The sequence below is a fragment of the Poecilia reticulata genome, linkage group LG15, assembly GCF_000633615.1.
Source record: "Poecilia reticulata strain Guanapo linkage group LG15, Guppy_female_1.0+MT, whole genome shotgun sequence".
NCBI lineage: Eukaryota > Metazoa > Chordata > Actinopteri > Cyprinodontiformes > Poeciliidae > Poecilia > Poecilia reticulata.
In genome coordinates, this window is record NC_024345.1 from 11,915,220 (window position 1) to 11,932,282 (window position 17,063).

General features: G+C 39.5%; 1 protein-coding gene across 6 annotated transcripts in view; it reads right to left on the bottom strand.

Annotated features, from left to right (window-relative positions):
• Positions 1 to 1,711: 1,711 nt before the first annotated feature.
• Positions 1,712 to 17,063, bottom strand: part of LOC103476732 (ankyrin-3) — a 93,066-nt gene continuing 77,714 nt past the window's right edge. For all 6 annotated transcript variants that reach the window (XM_017308911.1, XM_017308912.1, XM_017308910.1 and 3 more), the window contains 10 exons: positions 16,329 to 16,403; positions 15,092 to 15,223; positions 14,614 to 14,757; positions 8,571 to 9,969; positions 8,298 to 8,457; positions 7,742 to 7,816; positions 7,331 to 7,414; positions 7,093 to 7,199; positions 5,637 to 5,713; positions 1,712 to 3,885 (listed from right to left, as the gene is read on the bottom strand). In XM_017308911.1, coding sequence (XP_017164400.1) covers positions 3,866 to 3,885; positions 5,637 to 5,713; positions 7,093 to 7,199; positions 7,331 to 7,414; positions 7,742 to 7,816; positions 8,298 to 8,457; positions 8,571 to 9,969; positions 14,614 to 14,757; positions 15,092 to 15,223; positions 16,329 to 16,403 — 2,273 coding nt within the window. In that variant the 3' untranslated portion in view covers positions 1,712 to 3,865. The remainder of the gene's footprint in view (positions 3,886 to 5,636; positions 5,714 to 7,092; positions 7,200 to 7,330; positions 7,415 to 7,741; positions 7,817 to 8,297; positions 8,458 to 8,570; positions 9,970 to 14,613; positions 14,758 to 15,091; positions 15,224 to 16,328; positions 16,404 to 17,063) is intronic.

Genomic DNA, 17,063 nt, shown 5'->3' on the forward strand with positions numbered 1-17,063 from the left:
CAATGTATCAGACTGCCCCTGGCACGTTATCTTCCCTCAGCTGGAATGTCCAGACATTATACACAAACACAAAGAATATGTGATAAATCAGATCAGGTCACTTTGCTCCACTGCTCTTCCAATGCTTTGTAAGCTCTGAGAGTTTATTTACATCTGGGTAGTTTTTACGACAGAACCTCAAACACACCGAATCATGTGGAATCATGGAAAAAATCTAAATAAATGAGGTAAGATATCAGGAAGAGAACTGTGGACCACCAGATTTCTTGTTCAATAAACATTTTGGTCTTATCAATCCAAATAACTTTATTCCAGAAATGTTGACACTCGGCTCTCTACTGCCTGACGTATTGTAAGTGGGATACTGTGTGGCATTTTTGTGGTAACGTCTTTCCTCTGGTAACTCAACCATGCAGCCCATTGTTCTTCAAAGGAATTCTTATTGTGCATCTTAAAACAGCCACACCACTTTTATTTTGCAGTCTTGTATATCAGCTCAAGTTATTTGTGAGGTTTTTTTTGCAAACCAAACAATTTCTTTGTCATTTATTGCTGAAATATTTGTTCATCTGCCTGATTGTGCTTTGGTTTCAAGAGAATCCCTCATTTTTCACCTAGATTTCAAACACTATTGACTGCTTTTCTCAGTTCCTTGGACATTTATTTTTTTACATGATCTTTTCAGTTTTATGCAGTTCTGTTATCCCCCCCCCACAGATAATTTTACAATTCTTTTACTTTCCCTGTGACTTCAAACTCAAAACATCAATGCAGCACTGAACAGAAGACTCAAGGGTCTGTTAAGAGTCCAGAAACTCACAGGGTTTCTTTTATAAACTGGTTGCAAGCAAACAGATCATAGGTCAGGGTGGTTGCCTTAAAGCCCATTTGGGCAAAATGGCCAGGGTATGTAAACTTTTGATCAAAATTTACATGAGGCAAACTTTTGAGAAGTTTTCCGTTCTTATGATTTAGGAAGAGTAAATACAGTTGATTGACAATGAACAGCTTCACCTAATCTCTAACCATGAGTGAAAAATGGCCCAAAAAATAAATCAATATAAACATATGAGTACAACTATGCACAAGGTAAGGGAATGTCCAGCCATCATGCCATTTAGGAAGCAAAGAGAGATTAATCTCTTTTGGTGGGAAATGTGTATGCAGTAAGAAAATGTCCTTATTTACAGACGAAAGGCTGGAAGGTCACTCAGCGAAGAAGAGGCCATTAGTCTTAAAGCAAAATAAACAAAAACTTTCAGACATGCTATGTGTTTAACCTTAGTGAAAGTTATATTTGTAAGACTAAGAAGGGAGTAAAAACACAAACCCAAGTGAAAAAGTATGGAGGCGTTCTTTGTTGTTCTCGTTTGCCAGAGGGACTGTTCAGTTTCCAAAATATGTGGCCTCAGGAGGAAGGAATATTATGTGACAATGCTGTAGCAATGTCACAAAACATAAGTGAGGAAGCAAAAGCATGGGTTTGCCAAATGGAAGATTAGTCCAGATTAGTTACAAAATGGCTTAATGACAATAATGTCAGTGTTGTGGAGAGGCTATCACAAAGCCAACGAAAATATGTGGGTGGAACTGAAAAGCAAGGCAGCCTACAAACCTGACTCATCTACACTACATTAAAAAAAAGGTGTGAAAGTGTGTTATTGCATATCAAACCATTTATGGACACAAAAAAAGAGAGGAGAAACAGCCATATTGCGAAATCTTTGCATTTTTATTTATTTAATTTTTTTGTTGTCATTTTTAGGTTGAATTTTTTTTTAAAGATGTCTGAAACATTTGTGGTGGCATCATTTGCTGCTATAGCCTCTAAAAGACCTTGAATAACCAAAGTGCTAGAATAGTTAACATTTTCAATGGCTTCACTCTGTTAGTAAGAATTGTACATCAAAAAGTCTGCTCAGGTGAAAACACTTATCAAACAAAATTGACAAAAAAATGTAATTTTGAACCATATCAAAGGATCCTCTGTACCCCCTGATTGACATAGCAGTAGAAGGGGATGTCATTTTACACCATACCTACCTTTTTCTAAAAACCCCCACCCCCCCAAAAAAGGAAAATAAAAAACAGGTCACATTGTATTTTTTTTTTTTTATATCCATGTCCACAGCATAGACATCAGCATACTGAGGCTTCGCATCAGTAGAACACCACACTTTAGAACTACATAGGTATCTAATGAAAACCAATACAAAGATGGCTCCTAATATAAAATAAAAATCCTCTCAGTGAGCTAGTGAGAACATTTCTATTTCACACTGCATATACAGTCTCTCAAGTCTAAAGAGATCACACAGTTTCAGAGTTAAACACAATTTATTTTTATGCTTAAATTATTGTTTGGATCCATCCAGTGTTTTGTCATACATTATGCTATGTAGAGCTACAATCAAACAAATCATTTATGTGTCCTTAATGTGTTTTAAACCAAGGAGATATTTCACCTCCCACCCACCCATGATTATATGTCAAAAAAATTATAATAAAAAAAAAAAAAAAAAAAAATGCCCCAATGCTTCTTCTAACACCACACCAGCTGTTAGAAAACCAAATCGACACTCAGCTAAAATGATTACAGTCTAACAGTGTACAGGGACTCCAACACCTTATCGCCAATACACACAGAACGAGTTGAATATTACAGCGAACCAGCCTACAAGCATTTACATTCAGGTCACCTTGTCCTCTAAAGCGGAAGCCGGCCCTCTCTCGGTTTTTCAACACAGACAGACAAGACATTACATCCTCAACAAGCTATATATGTGTTTGTTTTTTTTCATCCCAACCCCCAGCATTAAAAACACGTCAATGGCATCCTTTGCCAGTCCGAAATATAAAACTGGTGACAAGTTTCAGGGCTTTAGGTGTACAGAGATAAAGGGTTTGTCACTTAAATAGTGTTTGCAAACTTGTAAAAATTGTACCTAAAATAAGGTGAACAGCATGCATGAAAATATGAGTTACTCTGAAAGGCTGCTTTTTTTTTTTTTTTTTGCAGGATTAGATCAGTTCCCAGACTGGGAACAGAAAGTTTCTGGAAATTCCCCCACCCCTTCTCCCTATTAAAATCAAACCAGCTTTTTTTGTGTGTACAAACATTAAACCTGCTCTAATAATTAAATATACAAGAACTTGTGAAGTTACAGTCAGATCTTTGAAAGTGGAACTGCTTCTGTAGATTATGAAAGCACTTGAAAAGATCCATCTCCTCAGTGCACTCTTATTACTAACTCGCCCTTTATTTCAGAAGTATACACATAGTCATTTTCTATACAGAAAAAAAGCTCTTTTGTTAGTTTAAGTTTTAAAAAGGGAGCAAAAACAAACAAAAAAAAAAACATCCCCAAAGAATTTACATCCTGAATAAATCAAGAAAAAACTATAAGGCGAGTGTTGTAGTCGGGTCAGAAGTGTTTTGTAGGTTATTTTTGTGGTACCATGTCTGCTTTATCCTTTCCTTGAGCATTTGTGCCATCTTTGGTCACAGTTGTGCCTGTGCAGTCTTTTTTATTATTATTTCCACAGCAAATGATGCTCCTCGAGAAGGTTCTCGCACCACCAGTGTATCCACGGCACAGGCTGTTTCACGCAAAACAGGAAGCAGAATCACTGTCTACTGGTCCACCGCAGTCCCAAAAAAAAAAAAAAAAAGAGAAAGGAGCCTCCTGGTCCTCATGGTGACCAAAAGTGAGTTTTTCATGCTCATGCGTAAATCTGAGAAGGTGTGGCTCCTCTTACGGGATAAACATCATTTGTTTGAATTTTGCAGACTGGACCATTATTTTAATCCCTCACAATGGATGGAGCTCCAAAAATGGTTTGAGCGCTTGATCCCAGGTAACATCTAACGTAGTTCCTGTAAGCCTGCAAGACAAAATATTTTGTGAAATGTTACAGCTGATGTGACCATCTGAAACGCGCAATTAAATATACAAATTCCATTACAAAAATTTAGTATGGTTTATTTTTGTAATGAGACAAAATGTGGAAAAAGATCAACTTCAGCAGGGCACTGCATGATATTTAATTGGAAGGCGCATGGAGGGGTTCTGCTGCACACTTGACATAAATATGAAACGGTAAATCTTGACACGTAGTTGCTACCATGACCCTTGTTACTATAGAAACTCTCTTTCTGATTTCACAGCAGCGCCGTTCTGTTTTGAAGCGACGTGTCCGCAGATGGAATGACTCCCAGCAAACATAAGGGTGAGCAGCAGCTGGGATTAACAGTCTGGCCGGTGGGATAACAAACTCTTTTCGGATGCTACGAGGCTGTTCTGAGTCGGGGATTTGGTGGACAAAAACAGGCATGCAGGGGTATCAGCAACGCGATGCAATGCTGAGGTGTGTGCTATCAATAAGCCCTGTTTTCTTTGTAACTGGCTCCTATTCACGCTCACTTAGCGGGGCAGAAAAGTGGCCAGGGGATAAGCAGGCTCAGACCAGTCAGCCTTTTACACCGAGCACAGAGAAACAGAGCAAGTACTGTAAGTGGTTAAATTAGCTTGCTTTCTTTTTCCAGTCTCCCAAAGGCTGCTTAAAATGATAAATTACATATTCATGTTCGATGTGCAAAATTGTTTATTTTCTATGCGTTATTAGATGGATCCAATTTTCTGTAGCATGGCACAAGCCAAACAAAAGAGTTTAAAGGAAGATGGATGGAGCAGAATGCAGACGCACGCATCTGAATCAAATGGTGAATTTACCTCCTCTTTCCCTTGAATAATGTGTTTTTGAAATCTAAAAGCCTCATTACAGTGGCTCTGGGTGACTACAGTTACAGTACAGGATGTTCAGCATACCTTAGAAAGGCTAGTCAAAGTCCAGACTTAAAACGAACTGAGAATCGCTGGCAAGAATTGAAAAGTGGAGATCACAGATTTTCTCCTACCGATCCGATGGAGCTATTTTACATAGAATGATAGACAAAAATGTCAGTTTCTGGACATGCAAAGCTGATAGAGACGTACCTCAAAAGACTTGCAGCTGCAACTATTTTACTAAAATAAAAGACTCAAGGGAGAGTAGCATTTTCCTTCCACTTCACAATTATGCACTACTTTATGTTTTTCTAGCCCCCCAAAAATTCTAGTTAAATACGTTGAAGTTTGTGGTTGTGAAGTGACTAAAGCTTACAAGGCACTGTAAGCGAATAACTTCATCTAAAAATAATGTTTGGATAACTTTTTGTAATTGAACAGCTCAGCTGGTCTGCTCTGTATGTGGCTGATTGCCAAACAGCTTCATTGGGATGGAAACTGACTACGCAAATCTGCTGTTTGACAAGAAGCTGCTAAAGACTCAACTTCTGCTAAAGAAAATAAAATTCAATTAAATAGACATCTGATGTTATTCACAACAGGCCTCCTAACCAGTGATAACAATATTAACGCAAAGTTAGTCTATTTTAGTGCCATCATAAACCGTGATATCCAATTTGCACTAAAAACAAAGCTTGTGGCTCCTGTTACTACTTGCAGTAGAATATGAAAGGGAAAAGGATTACATAATAGAGGTATAAGTTGGATATATAACAGATGAGATTATATAAATTTGTAAAAAAAAAAAAAAAAAAAAAGCATTTATTGGTAGACTGTATTTTAATGTACCTGCTAAACCAAGCCCATCCCTACGAGAGGTGCTTTTTGTCCCCTGATCGTCTGCATTTCCTCGCTCCATCCCCCGGCTGAAAAACACAAAAACGCAGAAATCTCATTAATTTAAACGTCTCCGTCCCTTTAACAGCAAGCAAACCTCAACATCAATGTGAAACTTCGAACTAGATAGAAAAACACCAGACACCACAGCACACGAAGGCCTCAACCTAAATGGTTTTGTTTTATGGTGCTTTCATCCAAAGCAAAGGGTTAGTTATAGCTGTGTTACAGAAAATAAACGATTATGACCAACACCACACCAGCTACGTACCTGGAAGGAAAAAAATAACAGATTATGAGCAGGGTTAGAAACAACAAAGTCACAGCACTCATATCATTATTAACTGGTTAGGCTAGAAGAAAACGGCAAAAACACACACAGCGAGGAGCAAAGTGGTTCGCATTTTCTGTTGTATTCACATACAGCATGCAAGACTGCATGTCAAATAAAAGCATTTTATCCCCATGAGTTGAAATAATGAGGACAGTAATATTAATGCAATTAACAAGAATGACCCTGCAGAACTGAAGAAGAACCTGATAAAACAGGACTGATTCTTGTTTACCTTAAAGCTGCACACAAACAGAGACCTGAACACCTTTTTCTTTTTTAGAAATGTTTTTTATTTACTTGTAATTGTAACAAGTTTGGGGGCTGCACAGTGGCGCAGTTGGTAGAGCTTGCAGCATGAAGGTTCTGGGTTCGATTCCCAGCCCCGGTCTTTCTGCATGGAGTTTGCATGTTCTCCCTGTGCATGCGTGGGTTTTCTCCGGGTACGCCGGTTTCCTCCCACAGTCCAAAAACATGACTGTCAGGTTAATTGGCCTCTCCAAATTGTCCCTAGGTGTGAGTGTGTGTGCATAGTTGTTTGTCCTGTTTGTCTCTGTGTTGCCCTGCGACAGGCTGGTGACCTGTCCAGGGTGACCCCGCCTCTCGCCTGGAACATTAGCTGGAGATAGGCACCAGCAACCCTCCCTACCCCCCCAAGAGACAAGGGTGTAAAGAAAATGGATGAATGTAATAAGTTTGGGAACATTTTTTTAAAAACGATTTTTAATTCTTAGACAAAAGGGGACTCTTTTTTTTGTCACAATTTCAAAAATAGGAGGCCACTGCCATATCTGGATGATGTCAATTTTGTGCGCCATCTTTAAACCTGTGATTCTACATGGCTGTTACCAGAAAAAAGAAAAATAGATCTTACTAACGAAAATGTAAGTCATTTAAAGTCAATTAAATGTGTGCCTTAGTTGTGTTAAAAGCTGTTTGTGCTCAGTGCAGCTTTAAGCCAAGCTTTTAATCAGCAGTTAGATCCCCCCAGCTTATGACCTCAGAAATCCATACACCCATGTAGATTAACCCTTCAGGAAGAATAATTAAAGGGTTATCTTTGTGCCAACCTCTGACCCATAATCCTGCTGAGTGGGACTGTGGTGAAGGTCACTGTGCCACCTGTCACCTCCTTGGTTTTCTGGAGTGGGAGCTGAGACTCGCCGAATTACCTTCCTGATCACCTGCTCAAGGCAGAAAGGCAATGGGATAAATAATCTGCTGTTTCCTGTTTCCTTCTAAAACAAAAAACAGTTCGCACTCCCTCCTGATTTAGAGAGATAAACGATACGTCCGAATGAACGTTGTACATTACTTTTCTACTGATGAGGTTACCATCGTGGTCCATGTAGTGCTCCTCTGTCACAGACTCGCCCGGGATGTTTTTTGCTTCTTCTCCCTGTAAGTGTTTGCGGTTAGCAAATCATTCTACTTCAGCTCCTGCTACAAGAAGAAGTGAAATAATCCATCACCAACACCACGCTAGAAGAAAACCTCAGAAAACGAGAATGCCCAGAGTTAGTCCTCAGTCAAAAAGTGGCATTAATACAACTGATGACGCATGTGCTCTAATGTTTCTGCTTTAAAAACACAGACACACAAACATGGAGGAAAACCTATCGGGATAGAGACCAAAGCTACAGAGCACACACCAGAATGAGGCGGAGAACTATAAACTAAACCAAACCAAAGCCCACCGAGCCTGGACTCCAGGCTTTCAGGGTACCTTTATAATGAGACGCCGCCTGTAGATTCTGGTGGTTACAGTCTGTTCTTCCTCTGAACCAGAATCTACACTAACCTGATGTGGAGGAATGGGTTAAAAGATTACAAAACACATACACAAATTTGTCATTTGAAACATTTTGTTGATTTCCTCACTGAGCTCTTAATGGGTTCTGTATTGAACAAGAAAACAGAGTATATAGGAGCATTTCAAGTTATGAATTATTTCAGTAATTCTCAAACTCATAAATAGTGCCATTACACCCAGGGTGATATATTTCAAGTATTTATTTCTGTTTATTTTCCAGCCATCCGTCTTATTATCTAATGGACATCTGACAAGTCGGGCATTTGTGTAGCCCATAACAATCCTAAACTATAACATCTATGGATGAAAATCACATTTTGCTGGTTTTATGTTGTATTTTATTTATTATAGAAACCTAATTTTCATTAGCTGTAAGCCGCAACCAACTTACATCAGGTGAAGATTTTTTTTTTCCATTACAATCCTTTTGCACAATTCCCAAAACAAATATTATTTACTGTAACATCACCTGCACTTTTTTCTCCGACACTGGCGTCCCGTCTTTTCTGCCGTTAGATGAGTCTGATGAGGCGTCCTGAGGTGAGTGTTTCGAGTTATCACCGTTAGGTCTGGACCTCCCTGATTCAGCTCTAGATGAGGAGGTGATGGACTCACTAGAGTTTTCCTGACTGTCGGGTAAAAAAAATAAAAAACTAATTTTCATTTAAAAAAGTCAGTGTTTTTTTTTTCCCCCCCTTTTAAGTCGTACTTAAAGTGCCATTCTGTTGTGTTACACTTGTACCTTTCCTGCTTGTCGAGCAAGTCTGAGCTGACACTGCGGCCCGGAGTCGGCGGCTCAACATTCACACTGGATGAGTCGCTGTGCCATCCTGAAAGTGAACATATGTTTTTTTCTGCATGTTCAACCTCTTCAAGTCTCTCCTGATTCCTGGATTGAGTCACCTTTTCGTCGTCCTCCTCCTCCTCCTCCTTCTCCTTCTCCTCTGAGCCTTCTTTATTCACCTCCTCCAACAGAGATCCTAATGCCTCCTCTGGAATTTCTCTGCCTCTCTGCTTCTCTTCTTTCTCATTGGATCCAGACTCATAGGGCTGCAGTTGCTCAAGCACTTTAACCCAAGCTTGAGGGGAAAGGTCAGACAAAGTCTGGCGTTCTGTTGCCCCTTCTAATGTGTCACAGATGTCTTGTCCATCTTTAGACTGCAGTTCTGACTCAGGATCTTCCACTTTTTCCTTCACTTGTACTCTTTCCCCAACATCCAGCGATTGACCAACAGCCTCTTTGACTACTTTATCTGGTAGACTAACATGCTGCATTAAGACATTGAGTTCATCTTCAGCCTTCTCTTCCTCACGTGCTGCTGTTCTACTGCCATCTCGAACCTCATCGTGTTGCTCATTGACATTATCTTTATCCTGCTCTGCGGACCTCTTCGGTTCCAGCAAAATGATCCCTTCCTCTACCAGCTGAGACCTGTCTTTTGCAACCATCTCACACTTTCTTTCCACATTTTTAATCAATTCCTGCGTGACCAACTTCTCTACTAATCCGTTCCTCTCTACCAACTGCGTCGAAACAATCTCAACCACTTTCTCGATTTCTTCTTTCACTTCCACTTGACCGCCTGTCTGACCTATATCCTCTTGTGCCCCATCTGAGGCGTTTCCCAACCGCGTACCTATACATGATCTATCAGGGGACGACGGGGTTATCGATGACATGGATGACAGCGAAGGAGAAGAAGTAGAGAACGCCATGTCGATGTCCAATTCGCACATTGTCGGAAAGGACTGGGATCTGGGCTTGAGGGTGGGCTCCATTTCTTGAAAAGGTCTGTCCTCCTCTTCACTCAAAAGAAGCTGGTCGTTCAAAGCAATGTGGGGCTTTCTGACCTTAGGAGGAATCGGGTCGGGAAGATCAAAGGTTGGGGCAGGCAGGGCAAGCTCACAGGGCCTGGGGGGACTCTTAGGCGGGCTGTCTGGTTCTTTACTACAAGGATCAACAACTGGACTCCAATCCGCGAACTGAGGGTGATTGCAAGAGTTGTCTGGTTCGGGGTAATGAAGATGCTGATGCTGGGCGAGGGAAGGGTTGGGGGTGGCAGGGAGTTCAGGCTCCAGGAAGTGGGGGCTGGGCTGCAGAGTGGCAGGGGACTGCAGCTCGGCTAGAATGCTCTGATAATCTGTAGGCGACAGGGTGACAAATGTACAGACACCGACAGAAGCATGCCACAACAGAACACGACACAAGCACACACAGACAAAAACACAAAACCCAATCCAAAAACCATGTGATGTGGACAATGACATACAGACTCAAGAGCAAAGCAAGAATCCAACCAAACACTAGCCGAGGTGTAATATGGTATAAAATCACAGAATGGCAAATCAATGTAAAAAGAAATGCTTTCAGTAATAAAAGTGTAAATGTTATCATTTAAAGCATCACGAATGTTATTTTATAAACTTTTTCTTGCAAAGTATGTGTGTGTAAAGTATTTACTCCATTGGTTCTCAAACTTTTCATAACAAGTACCACCTCATTAAATACCAAGTTGTTTTAAGTACCATCAGCAGGATTGACAATTTAAAACGGTGTCATAACAGGACTTTGATCAGCTTTTTCTGTCTTAGAATAACTGGCACAATGGGACTGTCCAAATAGTTAAGGGATGTGGTTCAATAATACATATTTGTATAGTTAATTGTGAATCTATGCACATGCATCTTTAATTATAGTTAGAAGTTTGAACTTCCACGTTTGACTTTGGAAAAATGTACAGAGGTCCATAGAAATTTTAATTCCCATAGGAAATTTTTCACCCCACCACATTCCAATGTCCAATGTCTGAATAGAATATGACAGCCATTCATAATAGTGATAGCTGCAGTAGAAAAACAAAACATTTTTTTTTTTCTGGGATTTTTGATGGTATTTTTATTTTTTTCCCTTTAGGATAACATGTTTCTAAAGTGACTGAAACAACAAAATGCAGATAAATTCGTTATCATTAGCTTCTATTGCTAATAATTGATAGCCTGGTCACTTCACTTATGTATTACCAAACCCTATTTGTCTTCTAACTTATTTGCCAAGAGATAAGTGTTTGAAAGAATGTAATGCAGAGAAATGCAAGCTTATTAGCATATATTTCAAAGAGCTGTTAGCAAGGTCACTTAGCATTTAAATGAGAAAACCCCTACTGATATGCAACATGATTTGCTAAGTGATCAGGTTACTAATCAGCAGAATTCACTAGATTCTAAACTAGGAACAGAAATAGTGTTAATTGGGATTCAGTGCAGTTCCCAGAGCCGAGTTCCAATGATAGAGGTAAAAATAACGCAGCATACGTATTGAACAGGCACTTGTTCTCGGTTCACTCCGTTGCTTACGTTAGCATGTTCATTTTCACCCTGCAAAAATTGGAACGTTCCCTTTGTTCTGGAAAATCTGATGTTCTGAGTTCCCAGTGAGAAAAAGAAAAAAAAAAACAGTGCCTCTTACGTCATTATTCTCTCTGGGAATGTCGAGCCTCACTAAGAGGTTTTGTATCTCATATAGCTGCCGCACATGTAGAATGTAGTGAAACATGGATGTTTCCCCATGTTAAACCACTTCTGATGGTTTAACATGGTGCTGTGAAATATCAATGAGTAAACTGAACACATATGATAGAGTGCAATGCATTGGTATCAGATTATATTACTGATGATAGTAAAAAAAACCTAAATTCCATGTGATAGAGCACTTTGGAAACAACAGAAGCTGACAAAAGTACTGAACAAGTCAACAAAGCAATCCAACATTGAAATGAGAAGTCACAACCAGAATGCTCTCAACTCAGGTGTAACGTCATTCCTTGCTTCGACATATAAGACAAATCTAATTCTGCAAAGTTAATATCAGAATTTGCAATAAGCATCTATGAAAGCAGGTCATTTCTCACAAGTGATTCTTGTGCTAGAGTTTGAGAACCATGGATTTGCTCAATAGAAGCAGAAAAAAAATATTTCTATCTTAGAAAATTATCACAAATACAGAGTGGTACAGTCTCTGATTTTCATACTGTTACAGTTTCAGAGAGATAAGATGATAAAGCTGCACCCTGAGGTTACATGAATCATAGCGTGGGTAGTGGTAAGTGTAAGATCACATTATTTGCCAGGGTGTTGTGTTACATGCTCATATGACACAGATGAGAGATGAGAGGAAGGAAAGGTTGGACAGAGGGAAAGGGGGATCAACCCAGAGCGAGCTAAATAAAAAGTTCCATCTTAGAAGGATCTGAGTGGGTTTGAGCGGGTGGCGGGTTGACTGAGGTCATGCATTTGCACTGGCAAACAGGACAAGGAGAGAGGGAGCGCAAAGGAGGAGAAGAAGGGGCAGGGCTGGGGCAACGGGACCCGGAGGGGGAAATCGGAGGAAGGGTGCATACGGAGAGAGGGGAGGCAGGCCGGGACGAGGAATACGGTTGGGCAACTAATGACTCTTTGCTTGCAGAGTCACTGGCAGAGGGTGCTAGGGTGGTAATGGGCTGAGATAGGTTGGTGTCATGAGAAGAAAATATGGAGGTAGGGGTTGTAGGACTGGGGTCTGGTTTTAAGGAAGATGTGGTTTGAGAGGACAAGTCAGAAGACAATTCGGATAACGTGAGGGAGGCTGTGTTTGCTTGAAAAGCGACAGGGCAGGATGTGTTAGGTGTGGGGGAGGCTGGGACTGATGTGGGAGAAGTTGGGAGGGATAAGACTGAAAAGAATGATGGGGAGAAAGCTGCAGGCGACAAAGGTAAAGGTGAGGTGATCAGGGGAATTGGAGAGGAAACTTGGGGCAAGAAGGAAAATTCGCATGGATCAGAAGAGGGCCACTGAGGAACGGGACGCAAGGAATGAGAGTGGGGGCAGTTAGACTGTGGTAGCTCCAACGGTGTAGGAGGCGCCAAGTCTTTGAGCGAAATGGACGACTCATAACTCGGAGAGCGGCGTGGTGATAAAGGACGGAAGGTAGCTGCCGCAGAAGGTGTGAGGGGAGTGGGTGGAGGAGTTGGCGTCGGTGTAGGGAAATACGGACTCGGTGTCTGCAGGATGTAAGCTGTTTCAGTGCCTCTAGGAGTTAAGGGGATAATGACACACACTACGAAGAAATAAAATAGCAGAGGACATACAGGGCAAAACAAAAGGGGAATTGAAGAAAGAGGGGGTGGGAAGAACAAAGTGCTGTGAAATAATGATTGTGCAACAGAAAAGATGCATGATGTATTCAGGAGCAAGCACATGTGGATGACTCTTAAATAGTTAAGAGCAGTTTTGTGCCGTTATCAGCGACTCGTAGTACTGCGGGGAGGTGAAGGGAATGCAGGAAGAGGCAGTCTGGTTTCAAGGAGGAAGAATTTCTCTCATCTATCCAAAGAAGGCTCAGAGGAACTGGAGGATGACTAGGAGAAAAACTAAAAACTGTGCCTTGTAGTAGTATTCACACCCCTTTAACTTTTCCACATGTTGGCATGTTGCGAACACAAACCTCCACACGTTTTCTTTGATTTGCCAAATAAATGTTGCTCCTAGTTGTGAAGTGAAAGGCCAGCAATACATGGTTTTCAACACTTTTAGCAAATTAAAGTGTTGGCTGAGATTACAGCTATGAGTATGTTGAAGTTATGTCTTAACCAGCATTCCATGAATAGTTTTTACCCCTTATTCTTCTGAGATAGAGAGCATCTGCAAATCTTGCCACCGGTGCTCAGTTGGATTTAGGTCTAATCTGCAACTAAGCCATTCTAATACACACACACACACACACGCAAGCTCGGCCCAAGTCTTGAGTCTTTTGCCCCTTCGAACCATTTTCTCTGAGGATTGCCATTTATCCATCCTCACATAAACTTTGGCCAGCTTTTTTGTGCGTGCTGATGAAATGTATCCATAAGGCATGATGCTGCCACCGACAGTTTTGGTCCTGTTCGACCAGAGCACAGTCTTCCACATTTTTGGTTTTCTATCAGTATTGGCTTTCTTTTTTGCCACTTTCCTGCATGAACTGGATCTATGGAGTTGATGACCCAACAGTAGATTCTTTGACATAAGCCATACATTTCTGTAGTTACTCTGTTACTTCATTTATGCTCCTGAAGGCAAGTGGCTGCACTGAATTTTGTTCGAGAGAGTCAAGACTGAATTCAAATGCTCAGCACACTTAAGATTTTTTATTTTAAAAGAATTGCAAATCATGTATATTCCCCTTTCACTTCATAATTAGGCACAATTAACGTCGATCTATCACAATAAATCCTAATACATATCATTGTGGTTGTAATGTGACAAAATTATAAGTTTAACAGAAATGAATACTTCTACAAGGCACAATAGAGGGAGAAAGGCAGACTCTATAAAGTTAATTTCTACTTGGACAAAAATCAGCAACATCTAAAGCAGTTTAGAGTAAGCATGCATTTGTAAAAGGGTTCTATCAGTAAAAATTATTATTTGGGACAACTGGATTCATCTTGTTGATCCTTATTGAGGTGAACAAGAATATCTTAATTTAAATAAACAAACATCCTAGAATAAGTCAAAGAGTCATTAAAAAAAGTATAAATATAATTTTTTAAAAGTAAAAGATAATGTTAAGCTTTGTTTATTATAATTATTTCAATGGCAAATGTGCTGTGGAATTGCAGAAATCAACAAAGCGTTTGGAAAACAGCAGGACCCAGTTGTCCAAAGTACAAATCTTAGTGTAATAATATCTACTTGAGATATTTGCATTTTGTACAAAAGAAAAGGTAGCAGGGAGAGGTAAGAGGTCAGCTAGTAGAGCTAAACTTTACCATCAGCCTGATCCCGGAAAACAGCGTTATCATCGGCAAAACATCTCGTGCCTGAAATGTTACCATAGTCGAATATTGGGCCCTCCAGCAAAGTCACAATATCCATCCGATTGACTTTGGTCAGCACTTCAGATAAGGCATCCGCTGTGGAGAAAAAAAAAAAAAGAGAAAAGAAACCACAACTCTTTTTTTTAATGACTTAAAAATCATAATATATTCATGAAAAATAAACGTCAGCAAAAGTAAACCACTTAGAAATTTGTATGTTATCAGTTAAAGTATAATCTGAATACTACATTTCAGAGCAGATACAAAATGAGATAGAAAGGAGAACAGCAGGGAAATAGATAACAAAAGCTTGTGAGAATATTTCTGTTGAGGGTTAATCTTAAATTCAAGCAATTGTGAAAATGATAAGTCAGTTTCCGGTCCTGTCTGTAGAAGAAAGTAATGTTTTTATGTTTAAAAATAGACTTACTTGTGGCATTTTTCCCTTCACGACTGACCCATTTCTTAAGTAGCATGAAGCTCTGTGCTGTCAGAGAGTTAGGGTTCTCAAGTCTGATGTGGTTGATCTCGTCCACTGTGAAGTTCATCTCTCGAGCCAGCTCTGTGATTAGAGAATGAGACTCTGACATTAGTTGTGAAAATAAAAAAAATTTAAAATGGATAAAATATTTGTTTTACAGGCTTTTTTTGCCTCTTCCACATTTTGCATACCTCCATTTGTCAAAGCAACATAAGAGTACTAACTTCCTGCTAGGCTTATATTACTTATTAGGTGTGTTTAAGTAGTGTAGACGCTAGAAAAGCCACATAAATTTTAAAATCACCACCAAGTAACATGCCTCGAGGTCAACCAATAACTGAGTATATTGTAGACATTGCGATTTAGCTAAAACGTGCATTGAATTAAAATAATGCAGTTGTCATCTTCAGATAACCTGAAGATGGCAGCAAAAATCACAGTTTGTGAAACAAAGGAAAGAGGAATTTCTTTAGGGAAACTAAGCAGAGGAGGTGTGAATGTAACTGACCAAATTAAATTATTATGGGAAAGTTCATTTATTTCAGTGGATAGAAAAGGATAACCTAATTTTATGTAAAGATGCATTACACACAGAGTGATACGTGTTAACTAATAATATATGTTAACATAGCTGACTATGGTTCAAAATGCAGCTTCTCTGAAAATCTGATTGTTACATATGACCAATTAAAAAGTATTTTTAATAAATTTATGTTATGTTATTACCAACAACATCACAACAAAATGACTACTGAGTCGACAGTTGTCTAGCAGACAGTCAATAACTGTTTCCACAAAGACGATAGGCCAGGAGAGGTCAGTGATAAAGAAGCTGGCTGTACACACTGCTGTAAACAGGACATAAGCTACAGCTGTGGCATCCCTAATGGGAAGCCACTCCCGGACAATATTAAAAATATCTTACCCGAGCTAAGCATAAAAAAATGGACTACATTGTTGATAAGATTTTTTTTAATGTAATATTACAAACTCCCAAGAAACAGAAATTGGAGTTTTCATTAGCTATTCCAAATATTTAAACAGCAGAAACAAATGCTTCATATATGTGTTTACATAATGAATCTGCACAGTGAAAGAGTTTCACTTTTTAAGTTAAACTAGTAATATAAATGCACATTAAGTGATTTTCAAATTTAAAAAAAAATGTTTACAGCAAGTTTCTCACCTGTCCAGCTGAGCCCCAGGTGATCTGCAACGATAGCCATGCGCAAGTCTGTTCGCTCACAAGGACTTTGGGGACCTGACGATGATAAAAGAATAACAATACATTACAATAATTCATATTCTTTCTGAGCTTTCACTAATGTGAGAGAAAAACATGACAGAATTTCCTTTTCTGGCCACTTGCTTTTTTTTCATGCATAGGTCTGTTACTATGAGGTTTCCAAAATTTAGAAAGTTTTAAAAAATGTGTTCAAACTACTTGACTAAAGCCAAGTGTTTGCCAAATTTACCAGCCATATTTATCACATCAACACATTCAAGCTCAAGATGGCAAGAAAAAGATATTTTCTACTAGACATTATGACTTAGATGTGTCAATAAGGTAAGTGGTGCTCTGTGACTGTTTGTGGTATGTATGCTCTAAGCAGGCAGTAACTGTCATGACAACTACACAAAAAATATAATGAAAGGCTTATAGGTCTACAAATCTATAATCTAAAAAATGTGACCATGCATAGACACTTTTTATTTATTTATTTATTTTTGTAAACACTTGTTAGTCTCGACGACAATTGTGTTAGAAGTTCTACAACAAACTACCACAATAAGTCAGTAACCACCCTGCACAGACAAATAGACAGATAGACCAGGGAGTTTGTCAAACATGGGGCTGGTTGTGCCAGTGATCTGACACTTTTACTGGCATGCTTAGCCCCACGGGTTTATGCTTAACAAT